The sequence below is a fragment of the Bubalus kerabau genome, chromosome 1 (assembly GCF_029407905.1).
Source record: "Bubalus kerabau isolate K-KA32 ecotype Philippines breed swamp buffalo chromosome 1, PCC_UOA_SB_1v2, whole genome shotgun sequence".
NCBI classification, from domain to species: Eukaryota; Metazoa; Chordata; class Mammalia; order Artiodactyla; family Bovidae; genus Bubalus; species Bubalus kerabau.
In genome coordinates, this window is record NC_073624.1 from 174,256,717 (window position 1) to 174,281,810 (window position 25,094).

Genomic DNA, 25,094 nt, shown 5'->3' on the forward strand with positions numbered 1-25,094 from the left:
TCTGCCAATGGTCACTTCAGTGTAATTTATAAAAATGAGAAAAAAACATGGAAATGAAGAGCAAGCCCAAAAATAGAAGAATGGCCATATTAATTACTAAATATTACCCAGCTATTAAAATAATGTCGAGGGAGAACTCTTAACGACCCGTGCGATCACAAGCTCCTGGGCTGCTCTATCTGCTACTGGCCGCCTGGCACTAACACTGTTACCTGGTGCTCCGTAAACCAGCAGCGCCCGACGACACGGTGCTCTCCTGCGAGCGTAAAACACACCAGCAGCTGCACTGTATACTTTATAGGGCCGAGTGGGGACTCTGCCACCATCACACACACACGAAAAGGGTATGTCCCTGTGCTAATACCTAGAAATTGTGACTGGGACCTTATTTGGGAAAAGGGTCATGCCAGATGCAATTAAGTAAAGGATCTCAAGATGAAGTACTCCTGGATTATCTGGATGGACCCGAAATCCATTGACAAATGCCCTTAAAAGAGACACACAGAGGAGGGACGGAGGGAGAGGGAAGGAGAAAGTCATGTGAAGACAGTCGCAGAGGATAGAGTGACGCAATCACAAGCCGAGGAATGCTTGGAGCCCCCAGGAGCCGGAAGAGACAGGCAGGATCCTCCCCTAGAGCCTTTGGAAGGAGCCACAGCTCCAGTCATTGTGGACTTCTGCCCTCCAGGACCGTGTGCAGATAAATTTCTGCTGCTTTAAAATGCCTCGTCGGCAGTCAACTGTTACAGCAGCCGCGCTAATCCGTGTAGCGCATGCTCAGTTGCTCAGTGGCATCCGACTCTTTTCGATCCCATAGATTGTAGCCCACCAGGCTCCTCTGTCCGTGGGATTTTCCAGGCAAGAATACCAGAGTGGGTTGCCATTTTCTACTCCAGGGGATCTTCCTGACCCAGGAATCAAACCCTCATGTCTTGCATCTCCTGCACTGCAGGAGGATTCTTTACTACTGTGCCACCCCGAAAGCCCTAACCGCGAAGTCCCCTGCTTAAGTACTACTTGCAGGCGGGCACATTTGTATACGCAGATACATGTGTGAGAAGAAGATGTGAGCCATGGCAATAACCATGGTATCAGTCAACCATTACTGAGAGCCTACTGTAGGCCAGAAGTTCTCAAGCAGCGGTTTGGCAATATCTGGAGACATTATGGGGTATCAGACTGGAGACAGAGACCTCCTGGCATCTGATGGGTGGTGGCCAGGTAAGGTGCTTAGGCCCGTTTACAGTGCACAGCACGGCCCATCACAGGGAAGGCTCTGGCCCCAGCGAGGCTAAGAAATCCTGGGGAGGCTAAGGAACCGTTTATCACCCTTCTGGCCTCAACTCCCTCATCACCACCACAAACTCAGGATGTTGGTACGGTTGATATTCTGATCTATAATAAGAAATATAGGGACTTCCCCGGCGATCCAGTGGTTAAGACTTCGACTTCCAATGCAGGGGGTGCGGGTTTGATCCCTGTTCCGGGAGCTAAGATCCTACATGCCTTGTGGCCACAAAGCCAAGCATAAAACAGAAACCATATTGTAACAAATTCAATAAAGCTTTTAAAAATGGTCTACATCCCCCCAAAAATCTTAATATTTATTTGTTCTTAGTCCACTATTTCAGGCACAGAGCTCTTAAAACCCCTAGAGCTCCATAAGTGATGAAAGCAATAAAGGGGTCCTGCTGTGTTTTTTGGGGGGTCTCGTGGCATCGAGATCTTAGTTTCCCAACCAGGGATCAAACCCATGCCTCATGCAAGGGAGGTGCAAAATCAACCACTGGACTGCCAAGGAAATCCCCTGTTTTGTTAATGAGATAATTAAAAAATATATTTTTAAAATTTATTTCTGGTTGCACTGGGTCTTCATTGCTGTGTGCCTTTTCTCTAATTGCAGAGAGCGGGGGCTCCCCTCTGGTTGCAGCGCTCAGGCTTCTCACTGCAGAGGCTTCTCTGGTGGAGCACAGGCTCTAGGTGGACGGGCCTCAGTGGTCGCGTGCACGAGATTAGCTGCTCTGCCGCCTGTGAAATCTTCCTGGACCAAGGATCGAACCCGTGTCCATGCACTGGCAGGCAGATTCCTACCCACTGAGCCACCAAGGAAGCCCAATGAGATAACTTCTGGAAAGCACCTTAGGATGGGGGCTAGTTGCCAGGGGAACCAGCCACATGATTAGAGCACTGAAACTTTCAACTCCAACCCCTGTTCCCCAAACCTCAGAGGAAGGGAGAGGCCCCAGACAGAAAGTCCAGATGTCAGTGGCCAAAGAATTAATCAGTCATGCCTATGTCATGAAGCCTCCATAAAACCCTTAAACAACAGGGTTGGGAAAGCTTCTAAATTAGTGAAGAAATGAAGATTTGGGGAGAGTGGGGCACTCAGAGAGGGCGTGGAAGCTCTACACACCTCCCCCCATACTTTGCCCTAGGCATCACTTTTATCTGAGTGGTTATTCCTGAGTTACGTGCTCTTATGATAAACTGGTAATCCAGTGAGTAAATGGGTTCCTGAGTAGTGAGCCGCTTCAGCAAAATTAACTGAACCCAAAGAAGGGATCTGATTTATAGTCAACTGGACAGAAGCACAGGTAACAACCTGGACTTAAGACTGCCATCTGCAAACTATTCTATATAAAATGGACAAGCAACAAGGTCTATATTCAATATCCTATAATAAACCATAATGGAAAATAGCTTTAAAAAGAAGTGTGTGTATGTGTGTGTGTGTGTATAACTGAATCACTTTGCTATACAGCAGAAATTAACACAACATTGTCAATCAACTGTACTTCAGTAAAGAAAAAAAGATTGGAATCTGGAGGGCAGTCCTCAACCTGTGGAATTTGATTCTTTTTATTTTTTATATTTTTGGCCACACCCAAGGCATGTGGGATCCGTTCCCTACCCAGGAATCTAACCCACACCCGCTGCGGTGGAAGGGCGGAGTCTTAACCACTAGAGAGCCAGGGAAGTCCTGGAGTGTGAGAACTGAGCTGAATTGTAGGACTCCCAGCTGCTGTCCAAGAATTTCATGGTGTGTGGATAATCCCCTACACACACTGAACTGGGTGGTAGAATTTCAGTACTATAGTTACCCCTTGGCTTGGTATCTACCAGTGAGAGCTTCCGGGTCGCCTCTCCTCCCTTGGCTGGGTATCTGGGGGTGCTCGAGTTCCTTATCTAAAATGGCCTAGCATTTGCATAACCTACTCATATCTTCTTATACACATGACATCACCTCCAGATTACGTCTAATACCTCACAGAAGGTAAACACCATGTCAATAAATAGGTTCCCGCTCAAGGAAATTCAAATTCTGCTTTGGGACTTTCAGGAATTTTTCTTTTTTCTGCAGTGCACTGCTTGTAGGATCTTAGTTCCTCAACCAGGGATGGAACCCAGGGTGTGGAAGCATAGAGTCCTAACCACTGGATTACCGGGAAATTCCCTGGAAATTTTTTTTTGAAATATTTTTGATCTGTGCTGGGTTGAATCTTGACTATCTTGACTTGTTATTTCCACCTGTAACAGAAGGAAACTGAGGCATGTGGAAGGCTTTCTGTATGGTGAGAAGTTTCCTAAAAACATTTTCATGCATGAGGTTTCCTTTTTAACTAGGGTAAGGCAGGGCTGCACAGACACAGCAGAGGAAACAGCTCGTTCAAAGAGACTTCAGCCAATTCTCACTAAGCCTCCAGGCCCCCCTCTGTAAAAACAGGCAAATTCCACTTGAGGGGCAATGGGAGGGCTCCTTAAAAAGGAAGATGCCTCTAGCCAGCCCTGGAGAATCTGAAATAACAGGCTAGAGTGGGAAACTGGGGCCCCCTCAGGAGACTGGGACCACTTGTCAGAGATACCAGCCAAGTTCCTACCCAGCTTGTGCCCAGGGTCTTGGCTGGGCCACCACTACCTCTGGTAGGAGGGTGTGATCCCTGCCTGTCCGGCCTCCAATCCATCACATGCGGTTAAAAACCACAGCTCCCTCCCACAGCCATTCTCCCTTTGGAAACACCACTCCCTCCCCCGACTCCTGCTCATTCTAGGAGGTCTGGAGAGAGGTGACACCACCCCCTGGCCACCAGAGTGGGCATGTGGGATCCAGGCTTCACAAATTACAGCGTTCCCTCTTCCCCAGCATAGTGATTGGCTCAGGGACTGGACTGTGACCCAAGCTGGCCAATGAGAATCAGCTATAGACTTTGGGGAATTATTTGGAAGACAGGTGTTCTCTTTTTGCTGAGGGGCTGAGTCGATAAAGGACAGAAATGGTATGGACCTAACAGAAGTAGAAGATATTAAGAAGAGGTGGCAAGAATACAAAAAGAACTGTACAAAAGCTGCACTCAATATGCCAGCAAATTTGGAAAACTCAGCAGTGGCCACAGGACTGGAAATGGTCAGTTTTCATTCCGATCCCAAAGAAAGGCAATGCCAAAGAATGCTCAAACTACCACATAATTGCACTCATCTCACACGCTAGTAAAGTAATGCTTAAAATTCTCCAAGCCAGGCTTCAGCAATACGTGAATCATGAACTTCCAGATGTTCAAGCTGGTTTTAGAAAAGGCAGAGGAACCAGAGATCAAATTGCCAACATCCGCTGGATCATGGAAAAAGCAAGAGAGTTCCAGAAAAGCATCTATTTCTGCTTTATTGACTATGCCAAAGCCTTTGACTGTGTGGATCACAATAAACTGTGGACAATTTTGAAAGAGATGGGAATACCAGACCACCTGACCTGCCTCCTGAGAAACCTATATGCAGGTCAGGAAGCAACAGTTAGAACTGGACATGGAACAACAGACTGGTTCCAAATAGGAAAAGGAGTACGTCAAGGCTGTATATTGTCATCCTGCTTATTTAACCTATATGCAGAGTACATCATGAAAAATGCTGGGCTGGAAGAATCACAAGCTGGAATCAAGATTGCTGGGAGAAATAGCAATAACCTCAGATATGCAGATGACACCACTCTTATGGCAGAAAGTGAAGAGGAACTCAAAAGCCTCTTGATGAAAGTGAAACAGGAGAGTGAAAAAGTTGGCTTAAAGCTCAACATTCAGAAAACTAAGATCATGGTTATCTAGTCCCATCACTTCATGGGAAATAGATGGGGAAACAGTGGAAACAGTGTCAGACTTTATTTTTTGGGGCCCCAAAATCACTGCAGATGGTGATTGCAGCTGTGAAATTAAAAGGCGCTTACTCCTTGGGAGGAAAGTTATGACCAACCTAGATAGCATATTCAAAAGCAGAGACATTATTTTGCCAACAAAGGTCTGTCTAGTCAAGGCTATGGTTTTTCCAGTAGTCATGTATGGATGGGAGAGTTGGACTGTGAAGAAAGCTGAGCGCCAAAGAATTGATGCTTTTGAACTGTGGTGCTGGAGAAGACTTTTGAGAGTCCCATGTACTGCAAGGAGATCCAACCAGTCCATTCTAAAGGAGATCAGTCCTGGGTGTTCTTTGGAAGGAATGATGCTAAAGCTGAAACTCCAGTACTTTGGCCACCTCATGCAAAGAGCTGACTCATTGGAAAAGACTCTGATGCTGGGAGGGATTGGGGGCAGCAGGAAAAGGGGATGACAGAGAATGAGATGGCTGGATGGCATCACCGACTAGATGGACATGAGTTTGAGTGAACTCCTGGAGTTGGTGATGGACAGGGAGGCCTGGAGTGCTGCAATTCATGGAGTAGCAAAGAGTCGGACACGACTGAGAGACTGAACTGAACTGAACTGAGTTGAGAGGCTATCAGTCAGCAGCCACCTATCATTGCCATAACAAAAGCAAAGTGCAAAGCAAAGATGAGTGGTCAAGAGAGGAGGCTGATGATATTGGGTGAGCACCTGGATCAAGCTATACCTGAAGCATACAAATGCTGATGCTCACACTGGGTTGAGGTGTGTTTTGACTGTCACTTATAATGAAACATGTTGTGACTAATACAGAACTCTAGTGGGACAGAATCAGCCTCTGTGAAGTTTCAGATGTTTGCTGTCCTCTCTCACCTCCAAGGGTAACCCAGAAAAGTGTAGCACTTGGGGGGATAAGACTGTGGCATCAAGCATGTGATCAGAGCAGGAACAAAGCCACACAAACCATCCATGCCTGGGGCAACCAGCTGCAGATCCTGCTAGGGAAGCACCTGCCTTTACCCCACTCACCTCTGCCCCACTCACCTGTGGACTGTGCTTCTCCCACAGGGCAGGGATGAGCCTCTGGACTGTCTGATACTCCACTGGAATCTCATACACATGTAGATCCACGCTGTCCCCAAGCCCTAGTTTCTCCAGCTCCTGAAAGCAAAGCAGAGGAAACGCTGTGGTCTTAGGTCCAGGCTGCAGGGATAACACAGTCTCTGGGGATAAGCTGACCTGTCCTCAGAAAACAAGCAGGGCTCCGGACTCACGGCAGAGCAGGAAGGCATCCATGCTCAACCACCCCAAAGCTCCTCCCTCAGCCCCTTCTGCACCCATTCTCTCAGCATCTCCGTGGGCAGCAGCACGGTGCTGTGGCCTCTGAAGCTAGGCTCCTGGATTTGAACCCTCCCTGTGTGATCCTGGACTTCCCAGGTGGTATTAGTGGTAAAGAACCTGCCTGCCAATGCAGGAGACTCAAGAGACGCAGGTTCAATCCCCGGGTCGGGAAGATTCCCCTGGAGGAGGGCATGCAACCCACTCCAGTATTCTTGCCTGGAGAATCCCATGGTCAGAGGAGCTTAGCAGGCTACAGTCCATGGGGTTGTGAAGAGTCAGACAGGACTGAGTGACTGAGCACACATGTGACCTTGGGGAAGTCACTTAACCTCTCTTTGACTCAGTTCTCTCGTCTGTAAAATGGGGATAGTGACGTATTTTCTTCACAAGGTAGTTGTAATAATTGAAGGAACTAATTCACAGTAAAGAGTTTCAAGCAATGCTGCAATGCTTAGCATATTATAAGTGCTCAAATAATATTGGCTACCATTACTCCTATTATTTTTGCTGCTTGTTATTATGATCTTCCTTTGTTATACCTGTTAAGAATTATTTATGATGTTGGTGCAGGGTACATAGCAGGGCCCAATATATTTACAGATGGACCCAACTCATTAGAGAGACTCTAACCATCTCAGGTATGAAGAGGTGTAAGAACATCATGGATTATAAACAAAAATGGGCTCTGATGACCCCAATGTTCATAGCAGCACTATTCACAATAGCTAGGACATATTTAGTCTATCAAGAGATGAATGGATAAAGAAGATGTGTGTGTTATAGATATGTATATATATGGAATACTAGTCAGCCACAAAAAAGAATGAAATAAGGTCATTTGCAGCAATGTAGATGGACCTAGAGATTATCATGTTAAGTGAAGTAAGCCAGACAGAGAAATACAAATATTGTATAAGTGATATTATCCTTACCACTTATCTGGATGCTAAAAAAAATGACACAAATGAACTTATTTACAAAACAGAAACAGACTCACAGATAAAGATAAAAACATGGTTACCAAAGGGGATGGGCAGGGGGGAGTCAAGGAATAAGATAAATTAGGAGTTTGGGATTAACATACATGAACTACTATATATTAAACAGGCAAACAATAAGGACCTACTGTATAGCATGGGAAACTATAATCAATATCTCGTAACAACCTATAATGGAAAAAATCTATATGCATAGATACACATATGGATATACATATTATATATATATATTTACATAAATAAAAAATGGGGCTTTCTAGGTAGCTCAGTGGTAAAGAATCCACCTGCCAATTCAGAAGACACAAGAGACGCAGTTTCGATCCCTGGGTCGGGAAGATCCCCTGGAGGAGGAAATGGCAACCCACTCCAGTATTCTTGCCTGGAGAATTCCACAGACAGAGGAGCCTGGTGGGCTACAGTCCATGGGGTTGCAAAGAGTCAGGCATTGACTGAGCACACACGCACGCATATAAACATATATCTGGAAAAAGGGGTATTGATGGACCACCACAGGGGTACTTTTCTGGGAAACAGGTGTTTTCTTCAGATTCTCACGGTGGCAGTGCTCATGACTGGGCTTCTTCCCCCAGATTGGCACAAGGCCCGGTGCACAGCAGACCCAGAAAATTTCCTGGAGAAGTTGATGGCAACTCACGCCAATATTCTTGCCTGGAGAATTCCATGGACAGAGGAGCCTGGTGGGCTGTGGTCCAAAGTGTCACAAAGAGTTGGATATCTAAAACTTGTGGGATTCACTAGAGGTGAGTTTTTATGTGTGGTTTTTTTTTTTTTTGCCATGCCACATGGCTTCTGGGATCTTAGTTCCCCGACCAGGAATCGAACCCAGGCCTCTGGCAGTGAAATTGTGGAGTCCTAACCATTGGACTGGTAGGGACAGAACAGGATGGTTATACAGGTGACTGTGGAAGTTCCAGGAGGGGACTATGGGTAGAGAGTAGAGAGGGAAACCCAGGAACTTTTGGGAGATTACTGTAAGTTAATGATCACTCATGTAAGCTATCGGAATGTCATGGAATGAAACAGCATGCTTAACTATAAAGCCAAAAATAAAAGCATGAGATACGCCCCGGGCCATTAGGTGGAAGAAAAATGTCACCACCCTTTTATGTATGTATATATGCTCAGTCACGTCTGACTCTGTGACCCCAGGGACTGCAGCCTGCCAGGCTCTCTGCCCATGGAATTTTCCAGGCAAGAAGACCAAAGCAGGTTGCCATTTCCTCCTCCAGGGAATTTTCCTTACTCGGAGACTGAACGCCTGTCTCTGGAGTCTCCGGCATTGGTAGGCGGATTCTTTACCACTAGCGCCACCTGGGAATTGGTGATGGACAGGGAGACCCGACAAGACTGGGCGACTGAATTGACTGAGTGCTGCCTGAGGAGCCCCACCGCCCTTCCCCTGAGTGACTGAACTGACTGAGTGCCGCCTGGGAAGCCCCACCGCCCTTCCCCTGATTTGAACAAGCATCGCAATATTCTGAGTTGACCTCAGGGGGTCAGATATTCTCTTACCTGAAAAGAAGGAAGAGCTAGTGATGTAAGCCTCACATCCACTCGAGGGAGACAGTCTTCCCCGCCCCCTTTCCTCTGACTATAAAATTGTAGCCAATTAATCCTCAGGGCAGAGCTCCTTCCCTTGCATCTCTTCCAAGCATGCTACACTAATAAATCTACTTCTTGCCTCACTTTGTCTCTCACTGAATTCTTTCTGCGTTGAGACCTCAAGAACCTAAGCATCATTAAGTCCTTAAACCCGTGTTGTGATCTCAGTTGGAAGACCGTGAGTTCTGGCCTGATTCAAGTTGCGGCACATGGGTTCAAGCCCCAATCAGAGGTGAATGGTTCCAGGAGCACCAGGGGAAGTCCCCAGAGGTGAGTTCTTGCATCTCCTGCAGCGGCTGCAGGATTTCCTTCTCCAGTCACCTTGACCTTGCTACCCACGCTATTCCAACTCTGTGCCCCGTCGACTGCAGTTGCCCTAGAGAGTGTCCAGGAAAGGCGGGTCTCTCCTCACTGATGTGCTGTGTGCTAAGTCACTTCAGTCGTGCCTGACTCTTTGAGACCCCATAGACTGTAGCCCGCCAGGCTCCTCTGCCATGGGATTCTCCAGGCAAGTTGCCATGCCCTCCTCCAGGGATTCTCCCAACCTAGGAATCGAACCCACGTCTCTTATGTCTCCTGAGTTGACAGGTAGGTTCTTTACAGTACCACTAGCATCACCTGGGAAGCACCCCCTCACTGACAGATAACTCCAAACTGCTCCCCAAAGAGGGTGTGTAAGGTCACCTGGAGACCAGGACATCTGGAGGGTAGTGGCCGGTGTGGGGGGGTCTCAAATGCCAACACCAGGAACTAGGACCCCAACCCTCTTGCCAAGCCCAGTGATGTGTAAGACCAGGAGGGGCCCCCCAAGAAATTCCACAGCTGGAGAGATGAGGGCAGAATGCAGACTTGGTGCACGGTGAGCTGCAGACACTGGTGGTAGATGGCTGGGGGGAGACGGGGTTATATTTTATGTGAAATCTATTTTAAAACACACTAAAGAAAAAACTTTGTAAAATACGTAATTTCTTGCACAATCATTTTTCTTGGTCACTAATATTTCTATTCTTCATGCTCCCTTGTCCTCTCAACTCCCCGCTCTGTGGAGATGGGAATCGGGGGGGGGGGGGGGACTTTCCTTAAAGGTTTGCAGATCCAGAGATGAGACAGGCCTGGTGCTCCTGGCACACAGCCACGATCTCTACCTGACTACACTGTTTTTTACACCATCGAACCCCTGAGAAGAGCTGGGAGTTTTAGCTCTGTGCTCCCTGTTCCCATTCCCCTGATTTTATCAATATTCACCCTGTTTCCGCACACTCCACGCCCAGGCCGATTATTCTGAATGGCCACACATTAAAAATAACAAGATTTGGGATTTTCCTGGAGGCCCAGGGGTTAACACCCCGTGCTTCCACTGAAGGGGGCTCGGGTTCAATCTTTGGTTTGGGAACTATTCCACATGCTGCTCGGTGTGGGCAAAAAAAAAAAAAAGACATTACAGACCACTTTGCTTGAGGCTTATTGGATACACCCAAGTTTTGTTTGGGCTTCCCTGGTGGCTCAGATAAAGAATCTGCCTGTAATAAGGGAGACCAGGGTTTGATCCCTGAGTTGGGAAGATTCCCGAGAGGAGGGCATGGCTCTAGTGTTTTTTTTATTTTTTAGAAAGGAAATCACTTTATTCTAATTAGTTCACAAACAATAACAGCAGAAAAGCACATTTAAGAGGGCACAACTGCTTCTTCTGCCCAACCCCAAACTCAATACCATCCTGATGAACTTCCATATAGTGACAATGCCCTCTTCCACTGCAGTCCTGAAGCACAACAGCTATTAATGATTAAGGAGAAGTTTAACGGGTGGTCTCACACTTCATATCTTCACTATTAATTTTACTTTAATTGCTAAATCAACACGGTCAAGAGAGGTGATTTTTACGTCTTCAATCGGCACTTCTTGATTAAGCTAATCTGTTGGCCAATCTGCACTGTTTCAGCACCTCGATGAAACCCTCGCAAAGTTTAAGGTCACCCTGGCTCTGGGCACACTCTAAAAACTGTTTCACCGCATAGAAGCAGGGGCCATTCTGCTGCAGCTGTGCGGGCTGGGTTCCCTGAGGCTCCTGATAGGTGATTCAGGCCTTGAGGGCTCAGCTCTGCTTCCTCCACTGAAGCCCCCCGTGATGATGTGACCCAGAGCGTGGCCCACAGCAGAAGCCACAGCCACGCTGGCAGCCGTGGTTGCCAGCTGGGCCATCAGACCTGACTGCTGGGGAGCAGCAGCAGGGGAGCCAGCAGCAGGTGGGGGAGCCGCTGCTGGTGGCTGAGCTGTGGGCGCTGGCTTGGGCGCTGTTCTCATCTCAGGCTGGCAGGAGGGGCCACGCAGGAAGTGTGGCCTCGGCTTCCATGAGGCATCTTGACTGCACTGCTAAGCCCACTCTAGTGTTCTTGCCTGGAGAATCGTATGGACAGAAGAGTCTGGTGGACTACAGTCCATGGGGTCGCAAAGAGTCGGATATGACTGAGCGACTAGGCACAGCACAGCACAAGTTTTGTTTGGCAAGTTGACTGGAGACCAAATCTCCTCTCTTCTCCTGAATTGCCCCTCCTCTGTCCATGGAATTCTCCAGGCAAGAATACTGGAGTGGGTTGCCATTCCCTTCTCCAGGGGATCCTCCCAACCCAAGGCAGAATCTAAAATCACATCATGAGACTTCCCTGGTGATCTGGTGGCTAAGATTCTGTGCTCCCAATGCGGGGGATCCAGGTTCGATCCCTGGTCAGGGAACTAGATCCCACATACCACAGCTGAGAGTTCCCATGCCACCACGAAGATCTCATGTGCTGCAAGTGGGACCCAGCTTGGCCAAATAAATTAATATTTTTTTTAATAAATCAAGTCATATCACAGCCTTTCCTGCTTCTTCCCTGCTGTGACTCCTGCCACGCTCAGAATAAACTCCCCACCATGGCCCGTGATGCCCTGGGGGTCTGGATGCTGCCCTCCTCCCCCTTCTGTTCCATCTCCCCAGTACAGTCGCCTATGTACCAGGCTCACTCCTGCCTCAGGGCCTTTGCACTGCCTGTTCCTTCTGCTTAAAATGCTTTTTCCCTCTCTTTGAGGAGTCAGCTGACTTCTCAGCCCTCAAGTCTCAGCCTCCCAAGACCTTCTGGAAGTCCAGCCCACTTTACATGCTCTCTTGACCCCACAGGGGTCCCAGCCACAGCCCAGGATGTGCACACATTCGATGCTGATGAATGTCAGCTGAACAAGTGAGCAGCTCAAGCATGGACTGACAACAAATACAGAACTAGCCAAGCCTAGGCAAGTACTTGAGGCCCCTGAGGGTGCCTTGCTTTCCTTAACTGTAAATGGGTTTGGACTTGCTGTTGGCTAAGATCCTTCTTTTCTTTTTATCCTTTCTTACATCTAAAAGTAGCCTCATCCATATGACCCAGGAATCCCACAACTGGTCATAAATCCTGAGGAAACCATACTTGAAAAAGACACATGTACCCCAGTACTCACTGCTGCACTATTTACAATAGCTAGGACACAGAAGCAGCCTGGATGTCCATCGACAGGTGAATGGATAAAGAAGCTGTGGTACATACACACAATGGAATACTGCTGCTGCTGCTAAGTCACTTCAGTCGTGTCTGACTCTGTGTGACCCCATAGACGGCAGCCCACCAGGCTCCCCCGTCCCTGGGATTCTCCAGGCAAGAACACTGGAGTGGGTTGCCATTTCCTTCTCCAAAGCATGAAAGTGAAAAGTGAAAGTGAAGTCGCTCAGTCGTGTCCGACCCTCAGCGGCCCCATGGACTGCAGCCTTCCAGGCTCCTCCATCTATGGGATTTTCCAGGCAAGAGTACTGGAGTGGGGTGCCATTGCCTTCTCCGCAATGGAATACTACTCAGCCCTAAAAAGGAACACATTTGAGTCAGTTCTAATGAGGCAGATGAACCTTGAGCCTATTATACAGAGTGAAGTAAGTCAGAAAGAGAAAGACAAAGCCATATATTAATGCGTATATATTCCATAATCCAGAAAGACGGTACTGATGAACCTACCTGCAGGGCAGCAATGGAGACGCAGACACAGAGAACAGACTTGCGGACACAGCGGGGGAAGGACAGGGTGGGACGAATTGAGAGAGGAGCACGGAAACATGCACCGTTACTATATGTAAAACAGATGGCCAGCGGGCACTTGCTGCGTGATTCGGAGAGCTCAGCCAGCGCTCTGTGACGATCTAGAGGGGTGGGATGGGGTGGGAGGTTGAAGGCACGTTCAAGAGGGAGGGGACAGATGTATACCTATGGATGATCCATGCTGATATATGGCAGAAACCAACACGATATTGTAAAGCAATTATCCTCCAATTAAGAATAAATAAAATCTTTTTAAAAAGTAGCCTCAGGACTTCCCTGGTGGTCCAGTGGCTAAGACTCTGCACTCCCAACGCAGTGGGGCCCGAATATGATCCTTGATCAGGAACTAGATCTAGATCCCTCGGGCCACAACTAAGACTTGGCAGAGCTAAATAAATAAACATTAATAGAATAAAATAAAAGTAGCCTCACTGTTTACAACAGCTGAAAGGCAGAAACAGCCTGCGTGTTCATTGACGGATGAAAGGATATAAACGAAACACAGTCCACCCACACAGTGGAATTTTACTGAGCCATGAAAAGGAAACATGGACACAAGCTAAAACGTGGGTGAGCTTTGAAAACATCACGTGGTGTGAAAGAAGTCAGACGCAAACGGTCACGTGTTAAGTGATTCCACTTACACAAAATGTCCAGAGCAGGCAAACCCACAGAGACAGAAAGCAGACTGGTGGTGGCCAGGGGCTTGGGGCCTAGGGATGGGGAATGACTGCCAATGGGGACAAGATTCCCTCTCTGGATGATAAAAGCATCCTGGAATTAGAGGCGGTGGTTGGACAGCATGGTGAATGTAATAAATGCCCCTGATTTGTTTACTTTAAAAGACTTAATTTTATATTATGTAAGTTCATCTCATTTTTTTTTTTTTTAAGAAAGGGAAAAAAAGCAGCTCTTCACTGTGCAGATGGTGGAGGGAGGGAGTTGGGGCAGAGCCTCTAGAGCCAGGGGACCGACCGGGTTTGTTCTCCCCCTACTTCCTGCCTGGGTGACTCCAGGCAAGGCACTCCACTTTCGTTCCCTCATCTGGAAATGGATGAACAGTGGTGCCCATATCATAGGGGGAAAAGTAATAAAACAATACACGTGAAAGGCCTAGTGCTGAAAAGGGCTCAAAACATGTTAAATTATATTGTAAAACATTCATGTGTTTCCTTAAAAAAAAAAAAAAAAAATCAGGGACTTCTCTGGTGCTCCAGTGGCTAAGATTCCATGCTTCCAATGCAGGGGGCCCAGGTTCGATCCCTGGTCAGGGAATAAGGATCCCACATGCCATGGGGCATGGCCAGAAAGAAGAAAAAGAAAAAAATTACACTGAATCAAAGAAGCCAGACATAAAAGGACAAAAACTTATATGAGGTCCCTATTACCATCTGAGCCTCCTAGGGCTTCCCAGGTGGCTCAGATGGTAAAGAATCTGCCTGCAATGAGGGAGACCTGGGTTCAATCCCTGAATCAGGAAGATCCCCTGGAGTAGGAAATGGAAACCCACCCCAGCATTCTTGCCTGGAGAATTTCATAGATAGTACAGGTTATGGGGTTGCAAAGAGTCAGGCATGACTGAAGCAACCGAGCATGCACAGAGCAGTCAGATTCATAGAGACAGAAAGTATTTAAAAGGATGGGTGTCAGAGACTGGGAAGAGGGGAAGATGGGGAAATTAGTGTTTCAGGGTTTCAGCTGTGAAGATGAAAAAGTTCGGGAGATGAACGGTGGTGATGGTGTGGTGTTCAGTCGTGTCTGACTCTTGTGACTCCATGGACTGTAGCCTGCGGATGGGGCTCCTCTGCCGATGGGATTTTCCAGGCAAGGATACTGGAGTGGGGTACCGTTTCCTCCTCCAGGGGATCTTTTCCCAACCAGGGAAGATCAAACCTGCATCTCTGGAGCATCCTGCAGTGGCAGGCAGGCTCTCTACCAGTAGCGCCGCCTGGAAAGCCCATGGTAAGGATGGCTACACAAGAGTGGGGAGGTACTTAGTGCCACTGACTTGTGCACCTGCAAATGGTTCAAAGGGCAAAGTTTATGTTCTGTATATTTTATTGCAATTTGAAAAAGAAAAAGCTGGACGCTACAGTCTGTATCAATCACCTTACTGAGCAGGGACACTAAAGGCATCTGCTGAAGTGCTGACATCAAGGACTCTCAGGCACTTGTTATCAGGAAGACAAACAGCTTCCATCAGGCCTCCTTCCCTGACTGTGGGATCTTAGCACATGATTCTCTGTGGTCTGAGCTGTTCCCTGTGCACCGGACTCTCCACGTTGGAGATTTCGAATTTGGCTCTTTACCAACTGTACTTCATTTGTTGAAAGCTAGGAACTATTAGATTCCAATTCTAAATCCTCCAGAACTTTCTGGAATTCCTTCCTACTTTTTCTCTCAAGCTCAATGGAAAAATCTAAAATCTACACAGGATGGGACTTCCCTGGCTGTCCAGTGGTTAAGACTCCGAGCTTCCACTGCAGGGGGCGAGAGGGAACTAAGATCCCACATGCCGCACAGCATGGCCAAATAAATCAATAAAACAAAATAAAATCTACACAGTAAATGGGCTTCCCTGGTGGCTCAGTTAGTAAAGAATCCACCTGCAACGCAGGGGACCCAGGTTTGATCCTTGGGTCAGGAAGAACCCCTGGAGGAGGACATGGCAACTCCCTCCAGTATTCTTGCTTGGGAAATCCCAAGGACAGAGGAGCGATGGGGTCACAGAGTCAGACACGACTGACTGACTAAACTGCCACCACAGAGTAAACATCCACTTCCAAGCCCTCCACACACTCACGATTTCAGTCTCCCACAGGAAGGAGCCAGACATGCGAAGGCCCCGGTGTGGAGTTCCCCTCGGTTTCCTTAAAGACGAACTGTGTCCCTTTGTCAGGATCTTGAGCATGTAGGGGAAATGGGGATGTACAAATTTTTCATTTGCAAGAAATGTGAATTTCTCAGAAAGCCATGAGTTCAGAGCACAGTGCACCTTTGCCCAGGCCTCAGGCTGGACAGTCCACCACGTTCAGTTCCTTTTCCCCAGTGGAGCTAATACTACTTAATATTTTCCTCAGGCTCAATCATTTAATTTTTTCCCTTAAATAAATTTAGCCGTATCCCTAGGTGCCCAGGTGGCAGTGGTAAAGAATCCACCTGCCAATGCAGGAGACACAAGAGTTATGGGTTCAATCCCTGGGTTGGAGAAGATCCCCTGGAGAAGGAAATGGCAGCCCCCTCCAGTATTCTTGCCTGGGAAATTCCAAGGACAGAGGAGCCTGGCGGGCTCATGGGTCACAAAGAGTCGGACATGACTGAGTGACTGAGCACGTGCACACACACACACACACACACACACACACACACACACACATACTAGGTGACAATACCCATGAGTTACAGGGCAACTTTAATATAAGATACATTACATTAAAGACATGTGCTTCGTGCTCAGTCGACCAGTTGTGTATTATTAAAGACATGGCCACCATAATTTCACGATTGCCCTATATACAGTGTGCATATACTTTTCATAAAAGAAATATTTCAAAAATAATTTAAAGCACTTCTCTCTTCTTCCAAAAGTATTTTTAAGGTATTCCTTTAAAAATTAACTCAAGTTAAAAAAAAAAGAAAACTAACTCAAGTAGATAAACAACAAAGTCCTATTGTATAGCACAGGGAACTATATTCAATATCTTGTAATAAACTATAATGGAAAATAATTTGAAAAAGAATACATACATATATATAATATTGTGTGTATATATATACATATCATTTTGCTATACATCAGAAACTAACACAACATTGTAAATCAACTATATTTCTACTAAAAATAAATAAATAAAAACTAACTGAAGCCTCTCTCGCTCCCTGGCCATCTTGGCGGCTGCTCTTGGTCGGGGCGTCCCGCATCTAAGGCAGGAAGCTGGTGGCCGCAAAGAAGACGAAAAAGTCACTGGAGTCGATCAGCTCTAGGCTCCAGCTGGTTATGAAAAGTGGAAAGTACGTGCTGGGGTACAAACCGACTCTGAAAATGATCAGACAAGGCAAAGCGAAACTGGCCTTCCTCGCCAACAACTGCGCAGCCTTGAGGAAATCTGAGGGAGAGTATCCGCCATGTTGGCCAACAACACTGGTGTCCATCACAGTGGCAGTAATGCTGACCCGGGCACAGCATGTGGGAAAGCCCACCGAGCACGCACACTGGCTATCGTCGAGCCAGCCGATTCCGATATTACTAGAAGCATACCAGAACAGACTGGTGACAAGTACATCATGTACAAGTTTTCTTTAATAAAACTGGCCAGAGCTTGTTTAAAAAAAAAAAAAAAAAACTAACGGAAGTAATTTTTTTGAACACGGTGTTCGGACTCTGCCCTCAGGTTAAAGACAAAAAGAACCGTCAGCAAATACTAAATTCTAGTGAGTAGGTTTTCTTTGGGGGAAGTGTGGGTTAGCCATTCTGAAGTTCCTTTCTATTTATTCTGGGATCGATCAAAGAAGTGAACACACTAGGGGTCATGGCGGGGGAGGTCCACACTGTCGGGGGAAGGCGTTATGTGTCTGTGATGCTGGATCCAATTTGGAGGTATCCGTGCAAATTTCAGGGTACAGAAATGGGTGTGAGTTTGGGCACTCTCAAAATACTGCTATTTTTAAAATGGATAACCAACAAGGACCCACTGTATAGCACAGGGAGCTTTACTCCATATTATATAACAACCTAAATGGGGAAAGAATTTGAAAAAAAAACAGATATATGTATATGTATAACTGAATCACTCTGCAGGACACCTGAAACTAATTGTTAATCAACTATGTTGGTGCCGGTGGTGGTGTTTAGTTGCTCAGTCGTGTCCAATTCTGCGACCCCATAGACTCTAGCCCGCCAGACTCCTCTGTCTATGGGATTTTCCCCAGCAAGAATACTGGAGTGGGTTGCCATTTCCTTCTCCAGGGGATCTTTCCAACCCAAGGATAAAACCCACGTCTTCTGCATCACCAGGCAGATTCTCTACCACTGAGCCACCAGGGAAGCCCTAAATCAACTGTACTCCAATATAAAAAAAAAAAAAGTGTGTTTTTTTTTTTTTAAAGAAGGAGGTGCAGGGGTGGGTGAGTGGGTATGAATGTACACACCTCCATTTTCTGGCTCTGCCCACTGACAGAGCTCAGAAACAATGACATCCTAGTAGCAGTGAGCACACCCAGCTCCCCGATTCCAGCTTCATGATTTTTTTAAATTTTTAATTGGAGGATTTCATTATTGCTTTACACTGTTGTGTTGGTTTCTGCCAAACATTAATGTGAATCAGCCATAAATATACATATGCTCCCTCCCTCCTTAGCCTCCCTCCCACCCCACCCCCATCTCCTCCCTCTAGGTCATCCAGAGCTCTGGACTGAGCTCCCTATGTTATACAGTAACTTCCCACTAGCTATCTACTTTACACATGGTAGTGGATATATGTCAATGCTAAAAATATGGAATGCTTAATGAATTTGCCTGTTATCCTTGGGTGGAGGCCATGCTAATCTTCTCTGTATTGTTCCAATTTTAGTATATGTGCTACAGAAGGGAGCTCCAGCTTTCAGTTTTCAATACTATTATCCACTAAGAATGAAGGCTTTCTTGGAGAAGTGGCTCATTTCAGGGATGGGGCAGGGAGACTATACTATATGACCCAGTAATTCCCCTTCTAATACAAACATACACACCTAAGATAAATGAAGACCTTCATCCACACAAAAACTTGTATGTGAATGTCCATCCAGCATTACTCTTACAACCAAAAGGTGGAAATAACCCACATGGTCAACAGGTGAACAAATAAATGAAACATGATCTCATCCACACAGTGAAATATTACTCAGCCACAAAAAGGAGTGAAGCACTGACTTATGCTACAGCAGGAATGGATCTCAAAAACGTGCTGAGTGGATGAAAGGGACATAAAAGGCCACGTCTTATATGATTCCATTTTTATGAAGTGTCCAGAAAAGGCGAATCCATAGAGACATAAGGTAAATGAGTGGCGACCTGAGGAAAAGGAGGAATGGGAATGACAGTCAGTGGGTATGAGGCGTTTTTGAAGCGATGAAAATGTCCTGCACTTAGATCGAAGTGATGGTTGTACAACTCTGTGACTATAATTAATAAATCGCTAAATTATACACTTTAAGAGGGTGAAATCTATGGTATATGATTATATAGCAATAAAATTATATCTCAACTCTAAAAAGCACACAAAGCATCTGACATCCAACACTCAGGCAGAAATCAGTAGATCGAAAATTACTGGGAAATTAAATATGTATTTCCAGGGACTTCACTGGTGGTCCAGTGACTAAAGACTCCATGCTCCTGGTGCAGGGGCACAGGTTCAATCCCTGGTGCAGGAAGATTCCACGTGCCACAGAGCAAATAAGCCTGTATGTGACAACTACTGAACCCGTGCTCTGCAACAGGAGAAGCCGTCACAGTGAGAGACCTGCAGCAATGGAGACCCAGGGCAGCCAAAAATAGATTAAATTCTTATTTTTCTAAAAGGTATATTTTCAAAAAGTGAGCATGGAATCAAAAAAAGAAGAAAGTGCTCAAAAAGAATGGGCTTCCCAGGTGGCACTAGTGGTAAAGAACCCACCTGAGAATGTAGGAGATACAAGAGGCTTGGGTTCAGTCCCTGGATGGGGAAGCTCCCCTGGAGAATGAAATGGCAACCCACTCCAGTATTCTTGCCCGGAAAATCCCATGGACAGAGGAACCTGGCAGGCTACAGTCCATGCGGTCGCAAAGAGTTGGACACAACTGAAGCGACACGACACAAGACAAGAATGATAGGGACATGGACTACAGACACAGGAGCCAGCCTGAACAGACTGCCATGGGCCAAATGTGGGACAATTTGAACATCAAAATTAAGATAGTAAGAAAAGAATCTGGAAAAGAGAGTGTGTGTGTGTATACAACTGAATCAGTTTGCTGTACACCTGAAACTAACACATTGTCAATCAATTCTACTCCAATATAAAATAAAATCTTTTTAAACAAATTAAGAGAGGGATTTCCCTGGTGGTCCAGTGGTTAAGATGCTGTGCTCCAAATGCAGGAGGCCCAGATTCCATCCCTGGTCAGGGCACTAGATTCTGTTTGACACAACTAAAAATCCTGCGTACTGCAACGAAGATCCATGTGCCGCAACTAAGACGGGGCATAGTCAAAGAAAAAATAATTTTAAAAATTAAGAGAGTAAGAGATTATCATCTGTGGAGGACAGTCAGTACCCATGAATTCACACAGATACAAATACACTTCCAGTAGAAAGCCATAAATAGTATCAAAGGAAAGAAGGAATTAGAAAACCATCATTTGGCAACCATCATAGGAAAATAAAAACTAATTGAGGTGAGACTCATCAGGAGATCCTAATATGATCTCGATGTAACTCTCTATGGAATACTTTTTTATTACAAAGGGCAAGAAAGTAACTTTGCAGAGAAGAAACCCATCAGAAAGTAACTTTGCAGAGAAGAAACCCATCTGCTCTCACCTTTAGCGAGTCATCAGCGCATCCAGTGCCTCCTGACACCATCCCTGCAGAAGGACACAACATCACTTCTGTGGGATTCTTGCCCCAAACACACAGCCTCCGGTCTAGTCTTGAGGAAACACCACCCGAGGGAGGTTCTTAGCCAACAACATCATCCGTGAGACTCAAAGTTAGACTGAGGAACTTTCCAGATCACAAGGGATTAGAGAAATGGAACGACTGAACCCTATGCACAATCCAGAATTCTCTTTCGCCATGAAGAATTTTAATAGGATGGGGGGCAAAATCTGAATCAGAGCTGTACATTATAGAATTATGTCAGTGTTCAAGGAGTCTGATTTTGATCACCGTGCTGAGGTCGTGTTTTAGGAAACATACAGTGACGTATTTAAAGATAGAGGGGTCTCGCGCCTGCAGCTGACTCCTAAACAACACAAAGCTTGACAGTTCCTCAAAACATGAAACACAGAATTATCTTAAGATGCAACCACGCCAGTTCAGGGTGCATACCCACAAAAGCTGGAAGCAGGGTCTTGAAGAGATACTCCCTGTTCGTGTTCATGGCTGCATTACTCACAGGAGCTCAAATGTAGAAGCAACCCGAGTGTCTACTGACCCATTAATGGATAAGCAAAATGTGGTATATACATGCAATGGACTGTTAACCAGCCTTAAAGAGGAAGGAAATTCTGACACATGTTACTGTATGAGTGAACCTTGAAAACCTTATGCTAAATGAAATAAGCCAGACACAAAAGGACAAAACTGGATGGTTCGACTTACATGAAGTCCCTAGTGTGGTCAGTCTTAGTGACAGAAAGTACAATGATAGCCGCCAGGGGCCATGGGGAGAGGGCAGAATGGGAAGTTAGGGTTTAATGGCAACAGAGTTTCAGTTTGGAAGATGAAAAAGTTCTGGAAATGAATGACGGTGATGGATGCAAAACAATGTGAATGTATTTCATGCCATTGAATTTATAACAGCACACTTAATAACAGTTAATGTGGTAAAGTTTTTGTTATATATATTTTACCACAATTAAAAAAATTACTTAGCAGTAAGAAAATATTTTGAACTATATTTATCTACCTACCTACCTATTTATCCACCTGCTGCTGCTGCTGCTAAGTCACTTCAGTCGCGTCCGACTCTGTGCGACACCATAGACAGCAACCCACCAGGCTCCCCTGTCCCTGGGATTCTCCAGGCAAGAACACTGGAGTGGGTTGCCATTTCCTTCTCCAGTGCATGAAAGTGAAAAGTGAAAGTGCAAGTGGCTCAGTCGTGTCCGACTCTGTGACCCCATGGACTGCAGCCTACCAGGCTCCTCCGCCCATGGGATTTTCCAGGCAAGAGTACTGGAGTGGGGTGCCATTGCCTTCTCCCTATCTATTTATCTATGTGCTTAGTCACGTCTAACTCTTTGTGACCCCATGGACTGTAGCCTGGCAGGTTCCTCTGTCCATGGAATTTTTCAAGCAAGAATACTAGAGTAGGTTGCCATCATTCTCCAAGGGATCTTTCCAACCCAGGGATCTAACCCGAGTCTCCTACATAGGCAGACAGATTCTTTACCACTGAGCCACCTGGGAAGCCCCTAATTATCTATAGAAAAATGCAATATAATGTTAACATTTGGAGACTCCGGGTGTGAAAAGACTTCTTGGCACTATCCTTATAACTTGTCAAAAAATAAAATTTTTTAAATGAATGGGGTTAAAGATGGATTTCTCTCCCACCACTGCTGAGAGGAGAAATCTCCAGCAAAGACCTTCTCTCGACATAAGGTAAATAATTTCATCTATCTTTATATCCTGTCAATGACAACCTCATTTCTCCTTGCCCTCCTGCCCTCTGCAGCTTGAAACTGTCCTGTCCCCTCTCCGGCTTTTCTTCCCCATGGACCTGGCAGCCCTTTCTGGCAACAGAAGATGAAAGGGCAGTAATTAAAAGAATCCACGACTTCCCTGGTGGTCCCGGGGTTAAGAATCCGCCTGCCAATGCAGGGGACACCGGTTCAGTCCCTGGTCCGGGAAGAACCCACGTATAGCAGAGCAGCTAAGCCCGTGTGCGGCAACTGCTGAAGACGGAGCCCTAGAGCCTGTGCTTGGCAACAAGAGAAGCCACGCAGTGAGAAGCCTCCGCGCCGCAACCAGAGGGGAGCCCCACGCTCCAGCACCAGAGAAAGCCTGCGCGTAGCGACGAAGACCCAGTGCAGCCGAAAATAAATAATTTGTTAAAAGAATTCTAAAGAAAAAAGATCCATCCCCCAGGTTAAGTGAGGACTTCAAAGGATTACCTTTATTCATTTAGAGTTTCGCTTGGGGACTTGTCCTCAAAGCGAGACTGCAACGGGCCACCCAATGCGGGCAAGTCAACTGGTGGAACCATCTCTGTGGGTGGGGGGCTGGGAGACTAAAGATGCTGCTGACTCGGTTAGTAACCCAGCCAGGGAAACTCTAGAGGGCATAGGAACCCCCTCGGTGGCCACCACGATGTGATGAGCCAGACGGACAAGCACCAGCCCCACCCTGTGGATCCTCTCTTTGCCTCTCTTCACCTAGCAGACTGGTTCCCGCCTGCTGATCACCCTCATCTGCACACAGTAACTCAAGGGTCACTCCCACTGGGTGATATTTACCGAGCATTAGTGCGAACAATTGTCCACCTGACTGCTGATGATTCAAAAATCACCTGATGCCAGCAGGGTGTCATGGAGTGGGTCACCTTCTTTTTTTTTTTTTTTTTTCATAAGATCACCTTCTTGTTCTAACCTTTTCTCCTCGTGTTCTCTGGGTCCTCACCTACCCCTCCCCACCTGGGGGTAAAATAAGAAAACCATCCCTGGGACTTCCCTGGTGGTCCAGTGGTTAAGAACCTGCCTTCCAATGCGAGGGACGTGGGTCTGATCCCTGGTTGGGGAACCAAGACTCCACATGCCTCAGGGCAACTAAGCCCATGTGCTGAGACTAGAGAAGCCTCCGCACTGCAATGAAGACCCAGCACCGCCGCTGAAATTTAAAAAGAAAAGAAAATCATTATTGAAGATACACACACATCACATGGCCAGCATCCCCAGAGAGGCATCCACAAGCTCATCAAAGACCCTGAGAGGGGCATCCTTGCTGCTTTATTCCTGGGGAGCAAACCCTGAAGGCCCCAGTGCCAGTGCCAAGGGGAAGAGGAGGGGTCGGGAGAGAGGACAGCTGTCCCTGCCCCCAGAGACACACCAGTGCAGGCTGAGCAAAAGCAGCCAGTGCGAGAGGATCACGGAGCCTGCTCCATGGACCACCTCCTTTGCTTGCCACTTGAGACCAGGCAACACCCATCCGTGGTGACAAGAGCTCAGGAAGCAGCTGCCTACAGGGCAGGATGAGGCCATGGGGGCAGCGGGTGGGCACCGAGCAGGAAGGAATGTTCGGGGTTGATGGGAATCAAACAACTGTCTTGCTCAAAGCATTAGTGACATGGACATGGATACTTTTTATTTATTTATTTTTTGCCACACAGCACGGTATATGGGGATCTTCCTGGGCCAGGAATTGAACCCAAGTCCCCTGCAGTGGAAGCACAGTGTCTTAACCATTGGACCACCAGGGAAGTCCTAGGCATAAATACTTTTCACCAAAGTGATGAGGGCATTGAAGACATGGGTACATGACTTTAAACAAATGATTCCCCAAATTTTAAGAAGGGCAAGGGTGGGACAGGAATAGCTACACTTTTCATTTGAAGTTTGGAAAAGTTAGGAGAAGCTAAATTCTTGGCTTCTGAATACTTTCTGCTCCAAAAGGTCTGGATGGTTCTCCTGGGGGGGGGGGAGGGTAACAGTGCACCCCGAGTCCGCCAGGCACATATCGTGAAAGGAAAGGGACTTGCGCACCCCAGACAACGCATTGTCTACACCCATCTACCTGACAAGACCCTGCTGCTCGGCTGCGTCTGACCGATTCCCTTGACCCCACAACAAAGACCCCCTTTGTTCCCTGGTTAATATCCTTAGCAGGTCTGTCTAGACTCACTGTGGCAGTAATTGTCCCGTGATGTCACTAGGACCTGTGACCCAGTTCCTCCTTGCCCTGCTTGGTCAGGGAAGGCTCCAGACATCCCCAAGCTAAGGGGTCCCAGCCCTTGACACCCACCTTAGCCTCCTAGGGAGAGACACACCCACAGCTAGCATCTCATGCTAACCACCCAAGACCTGCGAGGAGATATGACACTTGAAAAACGCACTCCCCTCCTGCCTGAGGTGTTGAGAGGTAGCGGCGTCTTGGGCAAAAGGAAAGGGGGGTGCCCCTCTATCCCCAGAGCTCCCACCTCCCCCATGGAGC

At 46.9% G+C, this 25,094-nt stretch overlaps 2 protein-coding genes, 1 non-coding gene and 2 pseudogenes across 10 annotated transcripts in view; 1 reads left to right on the forward strand and 4 right to left on the reverse strand.

The window, feature by feature from the left end:
• The window catches only part of KXD1 (KxDL motif containing 1), a 265,201-nt gene that overhangs the window by 225,540 nt on the left and 14,567 nt on the right, over positions 1–25,094 (reverse strand). The window lies entirely within an intron of this gene.
• The window catches only part of PGPEP1 (pyroglutamyl-peptidase I), a 41,473-nt gene that overhangs the window by 10,576 nt on the left and 5,803 nt on the right, over positions 1–25,094 (reverse strand). For 7 of the 8 annotated variants that reach the window (XR_008700598.1, XM_055541194.1, XM_055541204.1 and 4 more), the window contains one exon: positions 6,189–6,305. Coding sequence is in view for 4 of the 8 variants with exons in the window: in XM_055541194.1 (XP_055397169.1) it covers positions 6,189–6,305 (117 nt within the window). In the remaining 4 variants the exon portion in view is untranslated. Of the gene's footprint in view, positions 1–6,188; positions 6,306–21,860; positions 22,272–25,094 lie in introns of those variants that run through there. The other variant, XM_055541221.1, reaches the window with a different exon arrangement.
• LOC129623609 (coiled-coil-helix-coiled-coil-helix domain-containing protein 2-like) lies at positions 11,007–11,761 on the reverse strand (annotated as a pseudogene).
• Positions 12,017–18,618, forward strand: LOC129641238 (60S ribosomal protein L30-like; annotated as a pseudogene).
• On the reverse strand, positions 18,691–18,797 carry LOC129642514 (U6 spliceosomal RNA). The gene has a single exon (XR_008709783.1). It is a non-coding gene; the product is annotated as a U6 spliceosomal RNA (small nuclear RNA).